At 42.0% G+C, this 23,571-nt stretch overlaps 2 protein-coding genes and 1 long non-coding RNA gene across 3 annotated transcripts in view; 2 read left to right on the plus strand and 1 right to left on the minus strand.

Moving 5' to 3' along the window:
- The window catches only part of LOC129731026 (protein RFT1 homolog), a 90,968-nt gene that overhangs the window by 49,563 nt on the left and 17,834 nt on the right, over nucleotides 1-23,571 (plus strand). The window lies entirely within an intron of this gene.
- LOC129731031 (anillin-like) lies at nucleotides 3,864-4,908 on the plus strand. Its single transcript, XM_055690746.1, has 2 exons — nucleotides 3,864-4,432; nucleotides 4,495-4,908. Exons 1-2 carry the CDS (start codon nucleotides 4,170-4,172, stop codon nucleotides 4,520-4,522), a joined length of 291 nt encoding a protein of 96 aa, XP_055546721.1. The 5' UTR covers nucleotides 3,864-4,169; the 3' UTR covers nucleotides 4,523-4,908.
- On the minus strand, nucleotides 21,550-22,719 carry LOC129731032 (uncharacterized). Its single transcript, XR_008728957.1, has 3 exons — nucleotides 22,569-22,719; nucleotides 22,440-22,511; nucleotides 21,550-22,364 (listed from the first exon to the last, which is right to left on the minus strand). It is a non-coding gene; the product is annotated as an uncharacterized LOC129731032 (long non-coding RNA).

Here is a 23,571-nt window from a genome sequence, read left to right on the forward strand (position 1 = left end):
GAGTAGTAGCAAGCACGCACCGACACGAACATACTCTTTCGTATTGTTACTCAGCTACCGTAAAAGAATATGCGAGTTCCTGCTAGTGAGTAGGAGTACTCGACTAAAATTGCTTGACTAGGAGGAGTGCTTGGAAAACTGTGCTTGAAAATAGAGGTGGGAAAAATGGTTCACTATAGTGAGCGGATCAGAGCGGTTCCGCTCACTAAGATGAACTAGTTCTTTTTAACAGCTCACTCGCTCTTTTCGTTCCTCCATAATTTTTGGTTTTTATCAGTGTAGCTAATTATCAGACACCGCAAACGAGAGCCAGGTGAAAGCTTTACACCCGATTTGCCAATCGCAAGGTCGCGCGCAAAATTACAATAGAACTTCCAAAAACAAGCTGCCACCAAACGTCTGCCCTGATATGCATGACCTGCATTTCTCATCACCCAGTCACCAGCCAGCCGCAAGAGTATGCAAAAAAACAACTTGCAACAGTCCATACACAGGTACACGGGTTCGCTAACGCCGAGTACGCACACGAATGGAACGGAAAGAACGAATGGAACGGAAAGAATGAAAGAACTGATTCACTGATCTGGCATTCCGCTCGCAGGCTGATCAAAAGATTCAGTTCTTTGAAAGAGCGAAATATTTCGCTCTCAGAAGAACTGGTTCGGTCGATGGCTTTTTTGTTCAGCTCGCAGGCAATCCGCTCGCGATCAGAAGATTTCGATCTTTCAAAGAACTCGCGAGCGGATTGTCTGCATAGATTCAAAAGATCAGTGAACCAGTTCTTTCGCTCTTTTCGTTCCACTTCTCGTGTGCGTCCCGGCGTTAGCCAGCCCGTGTGCTGTGTGTGAACTGTGGCAAGTAGATTTTATTTTTTATTCCCGCGGCTGGTGGATGGTTATGCATAGGAGAGCAGGCAGCCGGCGGCAGCTATTTTCTGGGAGTTCTATTGCAGTGTCGCACGCCGCTTTGCGCTTGGGGTGTAAAGCATTCATATGGCTCTCGCTTGCAAAATCAGCTTCAGCTTTTTGCTTGCAGTAAGGGGAGAGTTACCGCTCTTTAAAAAAGAGCGATAGATCACTCACTCACTTTGAAGAACCAGCTCTTTAGATCAGTTCGTGAGCGGATTGCCCACCTCTACTTGAAAACGAAAATGCTTTCTTCCCGACATGCACCGACAGCCGACAGTGGGGCAACATGTAGGGTATCGGACTGCTTCGGTAAGTTTTTTTAGAGCAGTCTAATGCAAAACCAGCCGAAGCGAACCGCTGCCGAAGTAGTCCGATACCCTATCATTTTTTGAACCTCTGCAACCATCGCAAAGCATCTTGAACAAATTGTTTTCGGCTAGTCGTTCTCGCGAGTTGGGGAGTAGGTACACACGAGTACACACGAGGAGAGCAGACGTGAGTGTGTGCATATGATTTTGGAAGTAAACACGAGTAAGAAAGAAAGGGAAAAAGAACGAGAAATAGCTTGAATGGAGAATTTTCTACTGTGTGAAAGCGGCATCACCGAGAACCTCACATGAGGTGTTGCATGCCGCTTACGAGCGAGACTAACAACACTGTATAGAATTGAAAGTTCGGAAAAACTCATATTCTATATCACGCTCAATTACAACACTTTTCATCCACTCCTAACCAGCGATGCCAGATTGGAAGACATTTACCATGCGGGGAAGACATCTTAGTTTGTGATATGACCTGCATTTTGCAGAGATGGAGAGAGGTGCAGGGTGGCAAGAGCTGCCGAAAATAGAACCCACCGTCGGAAGAAGCGCGAGTACGAGCAGCAGGTGCTCGCCAGCGCAGAGGACAGCTATGCTCGAAACGCCGTGCGGAGATTCTATAGAACTGTCAACAGAGTCAGAAGCAGAAATTTCCCTGTGCCGGTCATGTGTAATGACAAGGACGGCAACCTGCTTACTGATAAACCGACGGTTGCAGCCAGGTGGAAGGAGCATTTTCAGGCGCTATTGAACGGTGAGGAGCCGGATGAGCAGAGCAGGAACAGGTTGACGATTATGAGTGACGAACAAGCTGTGGAGCCACCAACACAGGAGGAGATGAAAAAGGCGATTAGTGAGCTGAAAATGGCAAGGCCGCTGGGAAGGACGGTATCCCGGCCGAACTTCTGAAAGCGGGAAGCGAGCGGCTGTACTATGCGATCCACCAGATAATACTAAGGATCTGGGCAGATGAACAAATGCCGAACGACTGGTTGGAAGGCCTCATATGCCCTACCTATAAGAAGTGCCATCGATTGGAATGTGGCAACTATCGAGGCATAACGTTGCTCAACTCCGCATATAAAGTGCTCTCCCGTATCCTGATCTTCAGATTGAGTCCGTTAACTGAATCCTTTGTTGGCAAATACCAGGCTGGTTTTCGACAGGGGCATTCCACGACGGATCAAATTTTCACCCTGCGACAGATCCTCGATAAGTGCCGGGAGTACAACTTACCGACTCACCATCTGTTTGTGGACTTCAGGGCGGCATACGACTCAGTGAAAAGAAACGAGTTGTGGCAGATCATGCTGGAACATGGTTTCCCTACGAGACTAATTAAGCTGAGTCGTATGACACTGGAGGGATCAGAATCGTGCGTGCGGATAGCTGGTGAGACATCAGCCGCGTTCGTAACGTTGGATGGACTGAAGCAGGGGGATGCGCTCTCCAACTTACTGTTTAACATCGCTCTTGAGGGTGCAGTACGAAGAGCAAATGTGGAAAGAAACGGTACGATCATCACGAAATCTCACATGCTTCTTGGCTTTGCGGACGACATCGATATCATCGGTATCAACCGTAAGGCCGTGGAGGAGGCCTTCGTACCTTTCAAGAGAGAAGCAGCGAGATTGGGACTTGTCATTAACTCTGCCAAAACGAAGTACATGGTAGCTGGCAGAGAGCGTGCGAGTCCCTGTGGTGTTGGTGCTGAGGTGGAGATAGATGGGGAACGATTTGAAGTGGTTGACGAATCTTTGTACGCTTGTGACATGTGACAACGATATGAGCCTTGAAGTGAAATGACGAGTTGCAACTGCGAATAGGGCCTTTTATGGACTACGTAACCAGCTGAGGTCCCGTAGATTGCAAACTCGCACAAAACTAGCGCTGTATAGGACGCTGATACTCCCGGTGGCCCTTTACGGACATGAAGCATGGACGCTGAAGGAAGCTGATCGACTAGTGCTCGGAGTTTTTGAGCGTAAAGTTCTGCGATCGATACTTGGCGGTAAACTAGAAGATGGAGTGTGGCGCAGACGCAAGAACCACGAGTTGTACTAGGTATACAAACATGCTGATATAGTGAAGGTAATACAGCGGGGCAGGCTTCAGTGGGCTGGACATGTAGCCAGGAAGCCTGACGAGAGAGCCGCCAAAACTATCTTTAGTAGAGAACCAGGAAGATTCCGTTGACTCCGTGGTAGGCCTCGCACGCGGTGGATGTGCGCGGTGGAAGAAGATGCACGATCTGCTGGTGTACGGGGAGATGAGAGCGGCTGCTCAAGACAGAAGAAGCTGGACATCCCTAATTCGTTCGGCCCTAGACCGGTTAAAGCCTGTATCAGACTAACCGTTGTAGCGGTTGACCGCTACCGTTCCGTTCCTTTTCGACCAATCAGAGCACAGCGGTCGACCGTCGCTTGTTGTTGTTGTAAAAAATAGAATTATTTCTATTTTTGCCGCCAACCGTTCTCAACGGTTGGCGACTGCTGTTATTGACATGGCAAAGGCAAACGTGCCTCTTCACACCTACACAAAGTCACATATAGAGACTTATCGAATAAAAATGTGTGCTTCTCTTTTTGGCACACACGACAGCCAGTCAAAACATTAATAGCACCGGCAACGCTTCTTGGCGATGTCAAATTTCGACCAACGGGAACGGAAAGGAAAAAAAAAGAAGTTTTGTTTTGATCGTGCGCTAGGAACTTGTTTTTAATGAATCAGTGTTTCGTTTGTTAGAAATAGTTTCAGTGCAAGTGAAAAAAAAATGGCCGTTCGTGCCTCTCCAGAGGAATATAGTCATACGGCGTTTTTGTCGTGTTCGCGTAGTGTTTGTTTGGTGATGCTGAATCAGCAGGAATCACGTAGGAAAACCAGCGAACAAATTGGACACTAAATCCAGTCGTCCTCTGGAAGCTACCGACGATGTTCGAGGATGAATCCGGGTTCGGAGCACGGCATCGGCGCTGGTACCGACTGCATGGTCATCTCCTTCGCTATTGGACCTATCCTGATGAATAAAAATACAAGCCTCCGATCGGAAGCATTGATTTGCAGAAGTGCTCAGAAAGTAACTGTTGCACCCAGATTGGTATGCTTACGATTGGACAAATTATTATTAGAATTCCGACGTCCACCACCGCCGGATGATGTTGAATCGCTGGTGCTAGCAAAGCAAGGCATTACTGCTATTCAGCGGTAGGTTTGTGTGAATATATGGCTTTCACCGGATACTAATATGTCGTTCTATATTTTTACAGGTATTTGCTGTCAGCTGATTGTGAGTAGTATTAAGATGAGTATCTTAGTTAGTTATGCTTCCATCAAGCTAGGTACCAAAAACCGTTCTAGGTGCTAAGAACCGATTCAGAAAACTAAAAACCGCTTCAGCCGTCAGGCCAACACACAATTTCACCCACCGTAGATAAAAATACAGCTAACGACATCTACCGGCCACTGGAAAAGTAGCAAATGCTAGAACCACAAACAGACGTCACTTGTACACTAGCGCCGCTTGGTAATCTTATTGCTAAAATATATTTTCTGACGTAGAACTACGTCTCTCAGGAAGTTCGGCTACATAGGAATAGAAAAAAAATCAAAACCAAAATAAGTTTTAAATAATAAATCAGTTAGGTTTTGTTGCTCCCAAATGCAGAAAATTATAATTTTATTTTTCGAACTATTGTTTGATTGGAAATTGCCAAGCCTTGTAAAAACGCAAATTTCGATCTCTGATTGCTTTCCCAAGCACAGTCGGCAGAATTATAGCAGTGCCGTAGCTACTCCGTCTTGCGTGGTGGGGCAAAAATGTTTTTCTGATGTTTTTTCATGCAGGAAGTAATTTAAAAGTATTACATTCAGCTTAAATATACAGCAGCTAATCTGAAAAGTATGAATAGTTAATAATTTCGCTGCATTTATACGAAATAGGAAAACTGCGCAAAGGCAATGCAATCGCGTGGGGGGGCGGGGGGGGGGGGGTGGTCTAACCCATAAGGTAGCTACGGGCCTGAATTATAGACCAAGTAATCCAGAAAGAAATATTTGGTCTATATGAGAGAATGTTGAAAAGAAAATTTCGGTTGATCTGTTTGATCGTTATGATTGCTTTCCCGAGCACGGTCGACAGAATTATAGACCAAGTAATTCAGAGAGAATTATTTGGTCTATATAAGTAAATGCTGAAAAGCAAATTTCGGTTAATCTGTTTGATCGTTATATGATTGCTTTCCCAAGCACGGTCGACAGAATTATAGACCAAGTAATTCAGAGAGAATTATTTGGTCAGTTGGTCTATATAAGAGAATGTTGAAAATCAAATTTCGGTTGATCTGTTTGATCATTACATGATTGCTTTCCCAAGCACGGTCGACAGAATTATAGACCAAGTAATTCAGAGAGAATTATTTGGTCTATATAAGAGAATGCTGAAAAGCAAATTTCGGTTAATCTGTTTGATCGTTATATGATTGCTTTCCCAAGCACGGTCGACAGAATTATAGACCAAGTAATTCAGAGAGAATTATTTGGTCTTTATAAGAGAATGTTGAAAACCAAATTTCGGTTGATCTGTTTGATCATTACATGATTGCTTTCCCAAGCACGGTCGACAGAATTATAGACCAAGTAATTCAGAAAGAATTATTTGGTCCATATAAGAGAACGTTGAAAATCAGCTCGTAGTCGGCAGCGAGGATAAAAAATTTGCTTTAAGATTTTAAGTCATCAGATATAATTGGCGCCGTTAAATATTAAATTGTATTTGTGCCGTGTCAAATAAACGAATTATGAAGAAAAAAAAATGTTGAAAAGCAAATTTCGGTTGATCTGTTTGATCATTACATGATTGCTTTCCCAAGCACGGTCGACAGAATTATAAAACTAGTAATTCAGAAAGAGTTATTTTGGCCTATATAAGCGGCTGTTTCAGCCCAAACTGGTCATTCGGAGACGAATGGATTATAAAATTTAAAGTCTCCGTTGCCAAAAAAAAGTAGGAGGGTGGTATTCAAGACACGACCGCATGACGTTGACTACCGTATTCTTATAAAAAAAAAAAATATTCCATTGAAGCAAATAGTAGAGGGAATTGCAACGCTTATTTTACAAAACTTCTGTAACAAAATTTCGAGGCACCAAAAGGTACCAGTTGCCGATTATTCTCGTTTACTGGTTTCCGTCCAGAATTCCAGCCATTTTAGTATTTTGCAGTAGCTATTTATTACTAACAGCCACCAGCATCACGGGTGAAACCGGCACGAGATGACCGGTACTATTTTGTTTTTCCTCCTTTCAGCTGCTATCACCTAGCGTCTGCATGTCACTGGTGCGGTTTTGGAATCAGAATTATGGGGCGCCGGCCGCTGTCGTAAAATTAACACCAACAAAAAGATGCATATTTGCAAGGTTTTTTCCGCTAGCAGCAGCATAAACATCGGAAACAGAAAGTGACAACAACAATAACAACAAAGTCAGATCGATTGTATCCGTTAGTGTCGACTGTGCTTGGGAAGAGAGGTAGTAATTGGCTGCGCGGTATGATTAAGACAATCGATATTAATTACCAATTTTCCAATAGTGTATCTCAAACAATAGTTTGTTTTTGTTACATAAATTTAACCGTAAAAGAATTTCTGATCGATTGATGCCAAAACCTCGAAAACCTGATTATAGATGACTGCAAAATAAGCGCTCAAAACCTGACCACTTTTCTCTGGTTTTCCCTGGTTGAATTACTAGATTTTCAAATTCAGGGGCCTAACTTCGATATAGACGTTAGTCAACGTCAAAAGAAGAAGTAAACTGGTCATATTAGTTCTAGACAGCGACAACAGCAATCCTTACTTAAAAGCAGCGGCAGCTGATATCAGCAGCAGATGTAGCTGTAGCAGCGGCTGAGGATCCTTTTTTTACCGCGAATTTCGATTGATCTGTTTGGTCGTTATATGGTTGCTTTCCCAAGCACGGTCGACAGAATTATAGACCTAATAAATCAGAATGAATCAGTCAGCAGCAGTGGCAGTTGATATCAGCAGCAGCTGTTGCAACGAATAGCAGCAGCAGCTTTGATCCTTGTAATACCGTGAATATCGATTAATCTGCTTGGTCGTTAAATGATTAACGAGTGGGGATGAGCCGAGTTATGGAACTTTCAGCTTCATATATCTTACCGGTACACACACTCGGCAGAGTTATTTAAAAAAAGTTATATGAAAAGTGGAAAATACCATTGATGGCACTATGTCCAAATTGTTACATATACCTAACCCCATCACCATGTGCAATCTCGTCCTTAACGAGTGGGGATGAGCCGAGTTATGGAACTTTTCAGCTTCATATATCTTACCGGTACACACACTCGGCAGAGTTATTTAAAAAAAGTTATATGAAAAGTGGAAAATACCATTGATGGCACTATGTCCAAATTGTTACATATACCTAACCCCATCACCATGTGCAATCTCGTCCTTAACGAGTGGGGATGAGCCGAGTTATGGAACTTTTCAGCTTCATATATCTTACCGGTACACACACTCGGCAGAGTTATTTAAAAAAAGTTATATGAAAAGTGGAAAATACCATTGATGGCACTATGTCCAAATTGTTACATATACCTAACCCCATCACCATGTGCAATCTCGTCCTTAACGAGTGGGGATGAGCCGAGTTATGGAACTTTTCAGCTTCATATATCTTACCGGTACACACACTCGGCAGAGTTATTTAAAAAGAGTTATATGAAAAGTGGAAAATACCATTGATGGCACTATGTCCAAATTGTTACATATACCTAAACCCATCACCATGTGCAATTTCGTCCTTAACGAGTGGGGATGAGCCGAGTTATGGAACTTTTCAGCTTCATATATCTTATCGGTACACACACTCGACAGAGTTATTTAAAAAAAGTTATATGAAAAGTGGAAAATACCATTGATGGCACTATGTCCAAATTGTTACATATACCTAACCCCATCATCATGTGCAATCTCGTCCTTAACGAGTGGGGATGAGCCGAGTTATGGAACTTTTCAGCTTCATATATCCTACCGGTACACACACTAGGCAGAGTTATTTAAAAAAAGTTATATGAAAAGTGGAAAATACCATTGATGGCACTATGTCCAAATTGTTATATATACTCAACCCCATCACCATGTGCAATCTCGTCCTTAACGAGTGGGGATGAGCCGAGTTATGGAACTTTCCAGCTTCATATATCTTACCGGTACACACACTCGGCAGAGTTATTTAAAAAAAGTTATATGAAAAGTGGAAAATACCATTGATGGCACTATGTCCAAATTGTTACATATACCTAACCCCATCACCATGTGCAATCTCGTCCTTAACGAGTGGGGATTAGCCGAGTTATGGAACTTTTCAGCTTCATATATCTTACCGGTACACACACTCGGCAGAGTTATTTAAAAAAAAGTTATATGAAAAGTGGAAAATACCATTGATGGCACTATGTCCAAATTGTTACATATACCTAAGGGGCCATCCACATACCACGTGGACAGCTTTGGGGGGGGGGGGGGGGTTGGCTAATGTCCACGGTCCATACAATTTTTTTAAAATTTATATGGGCAGTTGTCCACGGAGGGGGAGGGGGGGGGGGTCAAAATCGTTGAAAATCTGTCCACGTGATATGTGGATGGCCCCTAACCCCATCATCATGTGCAATCTCGTCCTTAACGAGTGGGGATGAGCCGAGTTATGGAACTTTTCAGCTTCATATATCTTACCGGTACACACACTCGGCAGAGTTATTTAAAAAAAGTTATATGAAAAATGCAAAATACCATTAATGGCACTATGCTCAATTCGTTCCATATGTCTTGCCCCATCATCTTAAGTTTGGCCTTAGGGTCTGACTCGAGTTGTGGAACTTTTAAGTTGAAAATATTTAACCGGTACACAGACTCGGTGGAGTTACTTAAAAAAAGTTGTATGAAAATTGAAAAATACCATTGATGGCACTATGCTCAATTCGTTCCATATGTCTTGCCTCACCTTCATGTGAAATCTTAAGTTTGGCATTAGGGTCTGACTCGAGTTGTGGAACTTTTAAGTTGAAAATATTTAACCGGTACACAGACTCGGTGGAGTTACTTAAAAAATGTTGTATGAAAAGTGAAAAATACCATTGATGGCACTATGCTCAATTCGTTCCATATGTCTTGCCTCACCTTCATGTGAAATCTTAAGTTTGGCATTAGGGTCTGACTCGAGTTGTGGAACTTTTAAGTTGAAAATATTTAACCGGTACACAGACTCGGTGGAGTTACTTAAAAAAAGTTGTATGAAAAGTGAAAAATACCATTGATGGCACTATGCTCAATTCGTTCCATATGTCTTGCCCCATCATCATGTGAAATCTTAAGTTTGGCCTTAGGGTATTACTCGAGTTGTGGAACTTTTAAGTTGAACATATCTAACCGGTACACAGACTCGGTGGAGTTACTTAAAAAATGTTGTATGAAAAGTGAAAAATACCATTGATGGCACTATGCTCAATTCGTTCCATATGTCTTGCCCCATCATCATGTGAAATCTTAAGTTTGGCCTTAGGGTATGACTCGAGTTGTGGAACTTTTAAGTTGAACATATCTAACCGGTACACAGACTCGGTGGAGTTACTTAAAAAATGTTGTATGAAAAGTGAAAAATACCATTGATGGCACTATGCTCAATTCGTTCCATATGTCTTGCCTCACTTTCATGTGAAATCTTAAGTTTGGCATTAGGGTCTGACTCGAGTTGTGGAACTTTTAAGTTGAAAATATTTAACCGGTACACAGACTCGGTGGAGTTACTTAAAAAATGTTGTATGAAAAGTGAAAAATACCATTAATGGCACTATGATCAATTCGTTCCATATGTCTTGCCCCATCATCATGTGAAATCTTAAGTTTGGCATTAGGGTCTGACTCGAGCTGTGGAACTTTTAAGTTGAACATATTTAACCGGTACACAGACTCGGTGGAGTTACTTAAAAAATGTTGTATGAAAAGTGCAAAATACCATTAATGGCACTATGCTCAATTCGTTCCATATGTCTTGCCCCATCATCTTAAGTTTGGCCTTAGGGTCTGACTCGAGTTGTGGAACTTTTAAGTTGAAAATATTTAACCGGTACACAGACTCGGTGGAGTTACTTAAAAAAAGTTGTATGAAAATTGAAAAATACCATTGATGGCACTATGCTCAATTCGTTCCATATGTCTTGCCTCACCTTGATGTGAAATCTTAAGTTTGGCATTAGGGTCTGACTCGAGTTGTGGAACTTTTAAGTTGAAAATATTTAACCGGTACACAGACTCGGTGGAGTTACTTAAAAAAAGTTGTATGAAAATTGAAAAATACCATTGATGGCACTATGCTCAATTCGTTCCATATGTCTTGCCTCACCTTCATGTGAAATCTTAAGTTTGGCATTAGGGTCTGACTCGAGTTGTGGAACTTTTAAGTTGAAAATATTTAACCGGTACACAGACTCGGTGGAGTTACTTAAAAAATGTTGTATGAAAAGTGCAAAATACCATTAATGGCACTATGCTCAATTCGTTCCATATGTCTTGCCCCATCATCTTAAGTTTGGCCTTAGGGTCTGACTCGAGTTGTGGAACTTTTAAGTTGAAAATATTTAACCGGTACACAGACTCGGTGGAGTTACTTAAAAAAAGTTGTATGAAAAGTGAAAAATACCATTGATGGCACTATGCTCAATTCGTTCCATATGTCTTGCCCCATCATCATGTGAAATCTTAAGTTTGGCATTAGGGTCTGACTCGAGTTGTGGAACTTTTAAGTTGAACATATCTAACCGGTACACAGAGTCGGTGGAGTTACTTAAAAAATGTTGTATGAAAAGTGAAAAATACCATTGATGGCACTATGCTCAATTCGTTCCATATGTCTTGCCTCACCTTCATGTGAAATCTTAAGTTTGGCATTAGGGTCTGACTCGAGTTGTGGAACTTTTAAGTTGAAAATATTTAACCGGTACACAGACTCGGTGGAGTTACTTAAAAAATGTTGTATGAAAAGTGAAAAATACCATTAATGGCACTATGATCAATTCGTTCCATATGTCTTGCCCCATCATCATGTGAAATGTTAAGTTTGGCATTAGGGTCTGACTCGAGCTGTGGAACTTTTAAGTTGAACATATTTAACCGGTACACAGACTCGGTGGAGTTACTTAAAAAAAGTTGTATGAAAATTGAAAAATACCATTGATGGCACTATGCTCAATTCGTTCTATATGTCTTGCCTCACCTTCATGTGAAATCTTAAGTTTGGCATTAGGGTCTGACTCGAGTTGTGGAACTTTTAAGTTGAAAATATTTAACCGGTACACAGACTCGGTGGAGTTACTTAAAAAATGTTGTATGAAAAGTGAAAAATACCATTAATGGCACTATGATCAATTCGTTCCATATGTCTTGCCCCATCATCATGTGAAATGTTAAGTTTGGCATTAGGGTCTGACTCGAGCTGTGGAACTTTTAAGTTGAACATATTTAACCGGTACACAGACTCGGTGGAGTTACTTAAAAAATGTTGTATGAAAAGTGAAAAATACCATTGATGGCACTATGCTCAATTCGTTCCATATGTCTTGCCTCACCTTCATGTGAAATCTTAAGTTTGGCATTAGGGTCTGACTCGAGTTGTGGAACTTTTAAGTTGAAAATATTTAACCGGTACACAGACTCGGTGGAGTTACTTAAAAAATGTTGTATGAAAAGTGAAAAATACCATTAATGGCACTATGATCAATTCGTTCCATATGTCTTGCCCCATCATCATGTGAAATGTTAAGTTTGGCATTAGGGTCTGACTCGAGCTGTGGAACTTTTAAGTTGAACATATTTAACCGGTACACAGACTCGGTGGAGTTACTTAAAAAATGTTGTATGAAAAGTGCAAAATACCATTAATGGCACTGTGCTCAATTCGTTCCATATGTCTTGCCCCATCATCTTAAGTTTGGCCTTAGGGTCTGACTCGAGTTGTGGAACTTTTAAGTTGAAAATATTTAACCGGTACACAGACTCGGTGGAGTTACTTAAAAAAAGTTGTATGAAAATTGAAAAATACCATTGATGGCACTATGCTCAATTCGTTCCATATGTCTTGCCTCACCTTCATGTGAAATCTTAAGTTTGGCATTAGGGTCTGACTCGAGTTGTGGAACTTTTAAGTTGAAAATATTTAACCGGTACACAGACTCGGTGGAGTTACTTAAAAAAAGTTGTATGAAAAGTGAAAAATACCATTGATGGCACTATGCTCAATTCGTTCCATATGTCTTGCCTCACCTTCATGTGAAATCTTAAGTTTGGCATTAGGGTCTGACTCGAGTTGTGGAACTTTTAAGTTGAACATATCTAACCGGTACACAGACTCGGTGGAGTTACTTAAAAAATGTTGTATGAAAAGTGAAAAATACCATTGATGGCACTATGCTCAATTCGTTCCATATGTCTTGCCCCATCATCATGTGAAATCTTAAGTTTGGCCTTAGGGTATGACTCGAGTTGTGGAACTTTTAAGTTGAACATATCTAACCGGTACACAGACTCGGTGGAGTTACTTAAAAAATGTTGTATGAAAAGTGAAAAATACCATTGATGGCACTATGCTCAATTCGTTCCATATGTCTTGCCTCACCTTCATGTGAAATCTTAAGTTTGGCATTAGGGTCTGACTCGAGTTGTGGAACTTTTAAGTTGAAAATATTTAACCGGTACACAGACTCGGTGGAGTTACTTAAAAAATGTTGTATGAAAAGTGAAAAATACCATTGATGGCACTATGATCAATTCGTTCCATATGTCTTGCCCCATCATCATGTGAAATGTTAAGTTTGGCCTTAGGGTCTGACTCGAGCTGTGGAACTTTTAAGTTGAACATATTTAACCGGTACACAGACTCGGTGGAGTTACTTAAAAAATGTTGTATGAAAAGTGCAAAATACCATTAATGGCACTGTGCTCAATTCGTTCCATATGTCTTGCCCCATCATCTTAAGTTTGGCCTTAGGGTCTGACTCGAGTTGTGGAACTTTTAAGTTGAAAATATTTAACCGGTACACAGACTCGGTGGAGTTACTTAAAAAAAGTTGTATGAAAATTGAAAAATACCATTGATGGCACTATGCTCAATTCGTTCCATATGTCTTGCCTCACCTTCATGTGAAATCTTAAGTTTGGCATTAGGGTCTGACTCGAGTTGTGGAACTTTTAAGTTGAAAATATTTAACCGGTACACAGACTCGGTGGAGTTACTTAAAAAAAGTTGTATGAAAAGTGAAAAATACCATTGATGGCACTATGCTCAATTCGTTCCATATGTCTTGCCTCACCTTCATGTGAAATCTTAAGTTTGGCATTAGGGTCTGACTCGAGTTGTGGAACTTTTAAGTTGAACATATCTAACCGGTACACAGACTCGGTGGAGTTACTTAAAAAATGTTGTATGAAAAGTGAAAAATACCATTGATGGCACTATGCTCAATTCGTTCCATATGTCTTGCCTCACCTTCATGTGAAATCTTAAGTTTGGCATTAGGGTCTGACTCGAGTTGTGGAACTTTTAAGTTGAAAATATTTAACCGGTACACAGACTCGGTGGAGTTACTTAAAAAATGTTGTATGAAAAGTGAAAAATACCATTGATGGCACTATGATCAATTCGTTCCATATGTCTTGCCCCATCATCATGTGAAATGTTAAGTTTGGCCTTAGGGTCTGACTCGAGCTGTGGAACTTTTAAGTTGAACATATTTAACCGGTACACAGACTCGGTGGAGTTACTTAAAAAATGTTGTATGAAAAGTGCAAAATACCATTAATGGCACTGTGCTCAATTCGTTCCATATGTCTTGCCCCATCATCTTAAGTTTGGCCTTAGGGTCTGACACGAGTTGTGGAACTTTTAAGTTGAAAATATTTAACCGGTACACAGACTCGGTGGAGTTACTTAAAAAAAGTTGTATGAAAATTGAAAAATACCATTGATGGCACTATGCTCAATTCGTTCCATATGTCTTGCCTCACCTTCATGTGAAATCTTAAGTTTGGCATTAGGGTCTGACTCGAGTTGTGGAACTTTTAAGTTGAAAATATTTAACCGGTACACAGACTCGGTGGAGTTACTTAAAAAAAGTTGTATGAAAAGTGAAAAATACCATTGATGGCACTATGCTCAATTCGTTCCATATGTCTTGCCTCACCTTCATGTGAAATCTTAAGTTTGGCATTAGGGTCTGACTCGAGTTGTGGAACTTTTAAGTTGAACATATCTAACCGGTACACAGACTCGGTGGAGTTACTTAAAAAATGTTGTATGAAAAGTGAAAAATACCATTGATGGCACTATGCTCAATTCGTTCCATATGTCTTGCCCCATCATCATGTGAAATCTTAAGTTTGGCCTTAGGGTATGACTCGAGTTGTGGAACTTTTAAGTTGAACATATCTAACCGGTACACAGACTCGGTGGAGTTACTTAAAAAATGTTGTATGAAAAGTGAAAAATACCATTGATGGCACTATGCTCAATTCGTTCCATATGTCTTGCCTCACCTTCATGTGAAATCTTAAGTTTGGCATTAGGGTCTGACTCGAGTTGTGGAACTTTTAAGTTGAAAATATTTAACCGGTACACAGACTCGGTGGAGTTACTTAAAAAATGTTGTATGAAAAGTGAAAAATACCATTAATGGCACTATGATCAATTCGTTCCATATGTCTTGCCCCATCATCATGTGAAATGTTAAGTTTGGCATTAGGGTCTGACTCGAGCTGTGGAACTTTTAAGTTGAACATATTTAACCGGTACACAGACTCGGTGGAGTTACTTAAAAAATGTTGTATGAAAAGTGCAAAATACCATTAATGGCACTGTGCTCAATTCGTTCCATATGTCTTGCCCCATCATCTTGAGTTTGGCCTTAGGGTCTGACTCGAGTTGTGGAACTTTTAAGTTGAAAATATTTAACCGGTACACAGACTCGGTGGAGTTACTTAAAAAAAGTTGTATGAAAATTGAAAAATACCATTGATGGCACTATGCTCAATTCGTTCCATATGTCTTGCCTCACCTTCATGTGAAATCTTAAGTTTGGCATTAGGGTCTGACTCGAGTTGTGGAACTTTTAAGTTGAAAATATTTAACCGGTACACAGACTCGGTGGAGTTACTCAAAAAAAGTTGTATGAAAATTGAAAAATACCATTGATGGCACTATGCTCAATTCGTTCCATATGTCTTGCCCCACCTTCATGTGAAATCTTAAGTTTGGCATTAGGGTCTGACTCGAGTTGTGGAACTTTTAAGTTGAAAATATTTAACCGGTACACAGACTCGGTGGAGTTACTTAAAAAATGTTGTATGAAAAGTGCAAAATACCATTAATGGCACTATGCTCAATTCGTTCCATATGTCTTGCCCCATCATCTTAAGTTTGGCCTTAGGGTCTGACTCGAGTTGTGGAACTTTTAAGTTGAACATATCTAACCGGTACACAGACTCGGTAGTGTTACTTAATAAAAGTTGTATGAAAAGTGAAAAATACCATTGATGGCACTATGCTCAATTCGTTTCATATGTCTTGCCCCATCATCATGTGAAATCTTAAGTTTGGCATTAGGGTCTGACTCGAGTTGTGGAACTTTTAAGTTGAACATATCTAACCGGTACACAGAGTCGGTGGAGTTACTTAAAAAATGTTGTATGAAAAGTGAAAAATACCATTGATGGCACTATGCTCAATTCGTTCCATATGTCTTGCCTCACCTTCATGTGAAATCTTAAGTTTGGCATTAGGGTCTGACTCGAGTTGTGGAACTTTTAAGTTGAAAATATTTAACCGGTACACAGACTCGGTGGAGTTACTTAAAAAATGTTGTATGAAAAGTGAAAAATACCATTAATGGCACTATGATCAATTCGTTCCATATGTCTTGCCCCATCATCATGTGAAATGTTAAGTTTGGCATTAGGGTCTGACTCGAGCTGTGGAACTTTTAAGTTGAACATATTTAACCGGTACACAGACTCGGTGGAGTTACTTAAAAAAAGTTGTATGAAAATTGAAAAATACCATTGATGGCACTATGCTCAATTCGTTCTATATGTCTTGCCTCACCTTCATGTGAAATCTTAAGTTTGGCATTAGGGTCTGACTCGAGTTGTGGAACTTTTAAGTTGAACATATCTAACCGGTACACAGACTCGGTGGAGTTACTTAAAAAATGTTGTATGAAAAGTGAAAAATACCATTGATGGCACTATGCTCAACTCGTTCCATATGTCTTGCCCAATCATCATGTGAAATCTTAAGTTTGGCATTAGGGTCTGACTCGAGTTGTGGAACTTTTAAGTTGAACATATCTAACCGGTACACAGACTCGGATGAGTTACTTAAAAAAAGTTGTAGGAAAAGTGAAAAATACCATTGATCGCACTATGCTTAATTCGTTCCATATGTCTTGCCTCACCTTCATGTGAAATCTTGAGTTTGGCCTTAGGGTCTGACTCGAGTTTTGGAACTTTTAAGTTGAACATATCTAACCGGTACACAGACTCGGTAGAGTTACTTAAAAAAAGTTGTATGAAAAGTGAAAAATACCATCAATGGCACTATGCTCAATTCGTTCCATATGTCTTGCCCCATCATCATGTGAAATCTTAAGTTTGGCCTTAGGGTTTGACTCGAGTTGTGGAACTTTTAAGTTGAACATATCTAACCGGTACACAGACTCGGTGGAGTTACTTAAAAAAAGTTGTATGAAAAGTGAAAAATACCATTGATGGCACTATGCTCAATTCGTTCCATATGTCTTGCCCCATCATCATGTGAAATCTTAAGTTTGGCCTTAGGGTATGACTCGAGTTGTGGAACTTTTAAGTTGAACATATCTAACCGGTACACAGACTCGGTGGAGTTACTTAAAAAATGTTGTATGAAAAGTGAAAAATACCATTGATGGCACTATGCTCAATTCGTTCCATATGTCTTGCCTCACTTTCATGTGAAATCTTGAGTTTGGCCTTAGGGTCTGACTCGAGTTGTGGAACTTTTAAGTTGAACATATCTAACCGGTACACAGACTCGGTAGAGTTACTTAAAAAAAGTTGTATGAAAAGTGAAAAATACCATTGATGGCACTATGCTCAATTCGTTCCATATGTCTTGCCCCATCATCATGTGAAATCTTAAGTTTGGCATTAGGGTCTGACTCGAGTTGTGGAACTTTTAAGTTGAACATATTTAACCGGTACACAGACTCGGTGGAGTTACTTAAAAAAAGTTGTATGAAAAGTGAAAAATACCATTGATGGCACTATGCTCAATTCGTTCCATATGTCTTGCCTCACCTTTATGGGAAATCTTGAGTTTGGCCTGAGGGTATGACTCGAGTTGTGGAACTTTTAAGTTGAACATATTTAACCGGTACACAGATTTCACTGAGTTATTTAAAAAAAGTTGTATGAAATGTGGAAAATACAAAAGGCAACGTGTGCGTTTTGTCAGTGAAATTTTGGAAATGCTCTTGGTGAGGTATGAAACATAAAAAATATATCACAAAACTATACCAGAAAGTTGGTAAACAGGTCTAACGAAAATTATCGATAACAAAAAACTTCGGCTGCTGTCTTAATAAAACTCTGTTTAAAAACCAAACTACATATGTTGTCAGATGCATCTGTTATTGTAATGTGAAACGAGATTGTGGTTATTTTCCATACAATTTTAAGGTAGGGTTTGGTACTCTAGGCACGCGCCGGTGAAGCAAACATTCGATCAACGTTTCATGCGCGTAATGTTTATAAATAAAAGAAAATTGATTTGCAAAATAAAAGGTGGTCACGATCACGAACACGTTCCGATTCACCTTAAGAAAATTTAATCCTAAGTTCCACCACTAAAGCAATTGCTACTGAATATCCTTTTCCTTTTCATCAGATAGCGTCAGCGCATATGAATGTTATCAACATTTTCCACGATTTTCGATACAGAAAGTTCCATCACTAAAACTTTTGTCGGTGGAATCTCTTATTCTTTCCACCAGGTAGCGCCTGTTTATATTAATGCTTTCGACTGATACTTGCAGCGAAAAGAGATGGTCAGAAATAGAGGAATTAGGGGCATAATAGTCACACGAAATGAGTACCCATGCGTTTTACAAATTAATAATGTTACCGTCTATCTTCTAACTTACAACTGCTGATAAGCCAATGATGCTGTCTGCATAAACTAATCTTGTTTGCAGCTATTTATTGAAATGAGAAAAAGTCGTCACAATTATTTTAAATCAGCACATTAAACAGCTGGCTGCGAAAACTGTGTGTGATAAACAGAAGGTCGAGCAGAATGTAGCACCAAGGCTTTGCTTTGCTTTTTACTGTTACCAAATGAGTTGATCCTTATAATTGATAATTACGATTTTTTGCCGGAGCTTGTTGATGTTTTTCAGAGTGGCGACCCAATTTTCAAAAATGAATTCCCTGATATTCCTTGATTTTGTCGTAGAATTATATCTTACGGCAACATATACAGGGGACCAACTTCAATACAGTGATCCAATTTCAAAAACCAAAAGTATCGAGAGCGTCACGAAAGTTGTCTAATTTCTAACGTTTTAAACTCAGTCAGTTGCCAACCGATTTCCGTCATTTTTGCAGCAATCGATTGGAAAATCATCTAAGCACCCGTCCAAATGCTGAAAGCTGGATTCTGATTATTCGAACTTCGAACTATTGTACTATGGGGCTGTTCACATACCGCGTGGACAGCTTGGGGGGGGGGGGGAGGGGGTTGTGTGATGTCCACGGTCCTTACAATTTTTGTATAATTTTTATGGCATTTGTCCACGGGGGGAGGGGGAGGATCAAAATCGTTAAAAATCTGTCCACCTGTCAAGCTTTGTCGAAACGCAAATGTCGACCTCTGATTGGTCTCTCAATGCTTCTTTCCCTAACAAGGTCGACAGAATATACCTAGTTGACTAGTAATGTGCGCTTTGTGTTTTATGTAGTGATGAGAAATATCGCCCAAAATGGATATCGATAACAATCGATAATGCCGGGGCTTAAGTATCGATAATTTGACAGTTATTTGACAAATAAAATTTTGCTATGTAAATGAATCTGTGAAAATCAGAGACAGTGAATGACAAATCTTACGATACTGCTAATGAAAATTCGAACGACCGGACGAGTTAAATAGTTTGTTTTGGCAAGTTTTCGGGTTTTACGCCGGAAGTGCTTTCAACGGAGTAGTTTCAAGCCTAAGTTTTTTTTAAAGGTTGTATAATTAGGGATACCATCTGGGGGGTAGACAAAATAATTGAAGCAGGCAAATTTTTGTCAATATTTAAATGGCCAAAACATCACAAAAAATGAATCAATTTTGACGAAACAGGTTTCATTTTACTGGGAAACTATCCTAGTTTTCTAGTGTTACCTGAGAGCTGGACGTGACCAAGGGACACTGGGAATGTTTCGGATTTCCGGAATGTGTGTCAAAGTGTACATTTTTGCAACGCGTAGAACTTTTTCTGACATTTTGACATCCGACTCTGACCACCGCCTGTTGCTCCGATCTACGGTTGTTCACAACCGTGACCTCCGTTTTATGATGCGCGAGCTCCAGTTTCCTGGAGCGCATCCAGTCCTCGACCTTGCGTATACAGCGCGCGGCCGTCAACTCGACCTCCTCGATAGACTCGCCGTAAACCTCCAGCGTTATGTCGTCAGCAAAGCCGACGATCAAAACCCCTACAGGGAACTTGAGTTTCAACACTCCGTCATACATGACATTCCACAACACCGGGCCCAGGATAGAACCTTGCGGAACTCCTGCGGTAATTGGGACGCACTTCTGACCCTCCTCCGTGTCGTAAACAAGTACTCGATTCTGGAAATAATTTTCCAGAATCTTGTACAGCGACACCGGTACATGGATGCTCCTGAGCGCGAGCGCTATGGAGTCCCAACTGGCACTATTGAACGCATTCTTCACGTCGAGCGTGACGATTGCGCAGTAGCGTATTCCCCTTCTCCTGCGCTGGATTGCTACCTCCGCCGTCTTGATGACGGAAGAGATTGCATCTAGCGTGGACCTGCCATTCCGGAAGCCGAACTGGTTACTTGCCAGACCGTGTATACCCTCCGTGTACCTCACCAGTCTGTTGAGGATGATCCTCTCAAGCACCTTGCCCGCGGTGTTCAGCAGGCAGATAGGCCTATATGCCGATGGGTCCCCTGGCGGTTTCCCAGGCTTCGGCAATAAGACCAGTCTCTGCCGCTTCCACCTGTCCGAAAAGAGACAGTCATCCAGGCACCTCTGCATGACTGCCCTGAGCAGCCCGGGGGCCGTTTTTATCGCGAGCCTGATCGCCAGGTTAGGGATACCATCCGGTCCCGGTGCCATGCTCACCTTTAGGGATATGGCGATCACGATGAGTTCCTCATTCGTAACCCTTGCCTCCTCCCCTGCCTCGACACGGCAGTCGTCGCTCACGGATTGGATGCTCGGCAGGTTGGCTGACCATCCCATGTCTATGTCTGAGATACTGGAACGTCGGACGTGAGACTCGACCGCCGGAGGCCAAGGACTTGGCTCGTGGCGCGGAAAGAGTCCCTCGATGATACGCTCCAGCGTCGCTGGTGATCGCTCTGCAGGCACCAGCGCGCCTTTAGTCTTGGCCATTACGATCCTGTAGGCGTCACCCCACGGATTTGTATTGGCATTCGCACATAGCCTATCGAAGCAGGCCCTCTTGCTGGCCTTTATCGCACTCTTTAGCATCGATCTTGCCGAACTGGATGCTGCGCGGCGCTCTGTCCTCTCATCTTCGTTTCGCACACGCTGCAACCTCCGTCTTGCACGGAGGTACGCACTGCAAAGGTCGGCTATCGCGTCCGTCCACCAGTAAACCGGTGGCTTCCCATTCCTAGGTTGGCGAGTCCTAGGCATGGTTGTAACTGGCCCGCCTTTCTGCACCCCGATGCTAAGTGGGTGGCTTAAGCGCCACTCTCCTAAGAGAGACCACCCACCACGATGATTGCCCAGCGTGAGACCCTTAGGGGAGGGTTCCTTTTTATCCATATACTAGGGAGGGGAGAGCAGTTGGCAGACTCTAACACCTATCGCGGTACTCCGTCAGAAAAACCACGTCCGATGACCTTGCGCACACATTAAACCCCGTGCCTTCAAGCAACGGTTAAAATACTCGCTAGACAAACCGGGAGAGCTGTTATCATCACGGGCAAGGTCCTATACTTCAACCCGTCTGCCCACCGGTAAGAATCGGGAGAGATCGTGGCTGATTTCAGGGTCAGCCTCCCCAGTACAAATCTACACAAAATCAACTAAAGGACAACGTCACGCGGACCGCATGAAAACCTCTCCCGAGACACTAAGAGGAACAGCGCACAATATTATCAAAGTCACAAGTGCGGTGGTACAAATTACATGGGGTTTATTTAGTACTTTCCTAACTTATCGTTAAACATTTGACTTCATCTTTCTCTTCGCTAGGCCTAGTCTATAGTTCCCTTTCCTTTCCCATTTAAGCTTCTAACTTCTCTTCCTACTGTGCGTTTTGAACTTTCATTTGAACTTTCATTTCCGATCCGAATCTATCGATCAATTCTCTAAGGTTTCGGCCCTCACCTTCGGTCTCATGCGCATGGACTATTTATAGGTACGTACTCACTCAGTGCTGCCTACCACTCTCGGTGGATTTTACCTTCCGCTTCGTTGGTTGCTCAATTGCCTTCTAGGGCCAACATGGGGTCCTCCACGTTGCTTATCGGCTCTGCACTGCTGCTGCTGGTGGATCAGTTAATCCCTTTCTCTCCCTCTCTCAATGCTGCTTCTAGCGCGTTGCGCGCGCCTGCTGTTGGCGTTGGATGCTGTGCTGCACTCGGGCTGGATTAGCTTATCCTTCTCGTCTGGATGCTCTCTCGTTAGGGCGCACAATTAAGGTAGCGACCCTTTTCCGGCCTTGTGGATCGCCGGGCGGATTCTTCAGTCCTGGCGGTGGCTCTATAGTGTTTGCTATTCCGAACTGGTAGTTAGTGGTGCGGTCGCGGCAAACCTTTCAAATAAATAATAGGCCACACGTGGCACTGTGAAGCGACTGCTTCTTTTTCGGTGAGAATTTGTGGCTTACCTCTAAATCGCACAGGTGCATAAACTATCGCACGCACTAGCTACCCTAGCTGAATGGGAACAGCTTATCTATCTAGGGAAAGGAACTTTAGTAATCTGGTTCGAGATTCACATGCGGTTATCACCTTACACTTTTTCCTCGTACACGCGGAACTAATTAAAAGTAACTCCTACCTCCTCCACTAGCCAGACTAAAGTGAAGTACAGGAGCCTAAGAGTCCTCAGATAAACCGTCCTTCGGTAACTTCGTTACCGGAACCTGCTTCGCGAATATCTAATCGCGCTGAAAGCACGAAGGTCAAAATTGGGCGAAGATCATCTTCTTCCCGCGATCAGTTATCATCTATCCCAACTGTCCCAGTCCAAAGGATAGAGAGGAAAAGATTCTCTCTCCCACTGCAAAGGTCGATAGACTTTCTCGGCTGGGTCAATCATCCCGTCGCATCAACAGCAACGGTGGAGAAAGGCAATAAGCGCACTTGAGCACCGGGGATCTCATTTTTCAAATATTTTGCCAATTACTGTTCTGACTGTGGCCTTGCTTGCGGTGATTGAATCAGACGTTTTATTTGGAAAACCGTTCGTAAATATTTAAAGTGAAACTTTATTCGAAGCATGCAAATATTTAGGAACTAATATTTACAAACAAATATTAAATATAAATTCTATGTACATGTACTCGCTACATGGTGGCGTCGCACGCCCGCGATAGCCTAGCAACTAGTTGGTCAGCAGTCGGGTGGAGCCAACTGCCCTCCTCGCGCTCCCTTCTCATTGCCTCTTCGAATACCTCGGCATCAAAGTGCGATGTCTTCCACCCGCGAACGGTGGTCGCTATTAGTGTAGCCATCGTCTACCCTCCAGTTCTTGATCAGTACTGGGCTGGAGAACGTCACGTCGATGATCGACTCCGCATCATTTCTGCTAAATGTACATTTGTTCCCAACGTTGGCCAGATCTAGGTTGAGCTTTGCCAAAGCCCCCAACAGGATCTGGCCCCTCTGGTTCGTGAAGCGACTTCCCCACTCAACAGCCCAAGCGTTGAAGTCGCCCGCCACCACCAACGGCGTTAGGCCCGTTAGCTCCATGGATAGGAGGTCGACCATCTGGGTGAACCTTTCGGTAGACCACTC

This window comes from Wyeomyia smithii, chromosome 3 (assembly GCF_029784165.1).
Source record: "Wyeomyia smithii strain HCP4-BCI-WySm-NY-G18 chromosome 3, ASM2978416v1, whole genome shotgun sequence".
In the NCBI taxonomy this organism is placed as follows: Eukaryota; Metazoa; Arthropoda; class Insecta; order Diptera; family Culicidae; genus Wyeomyia; species Wyeomyia smithii.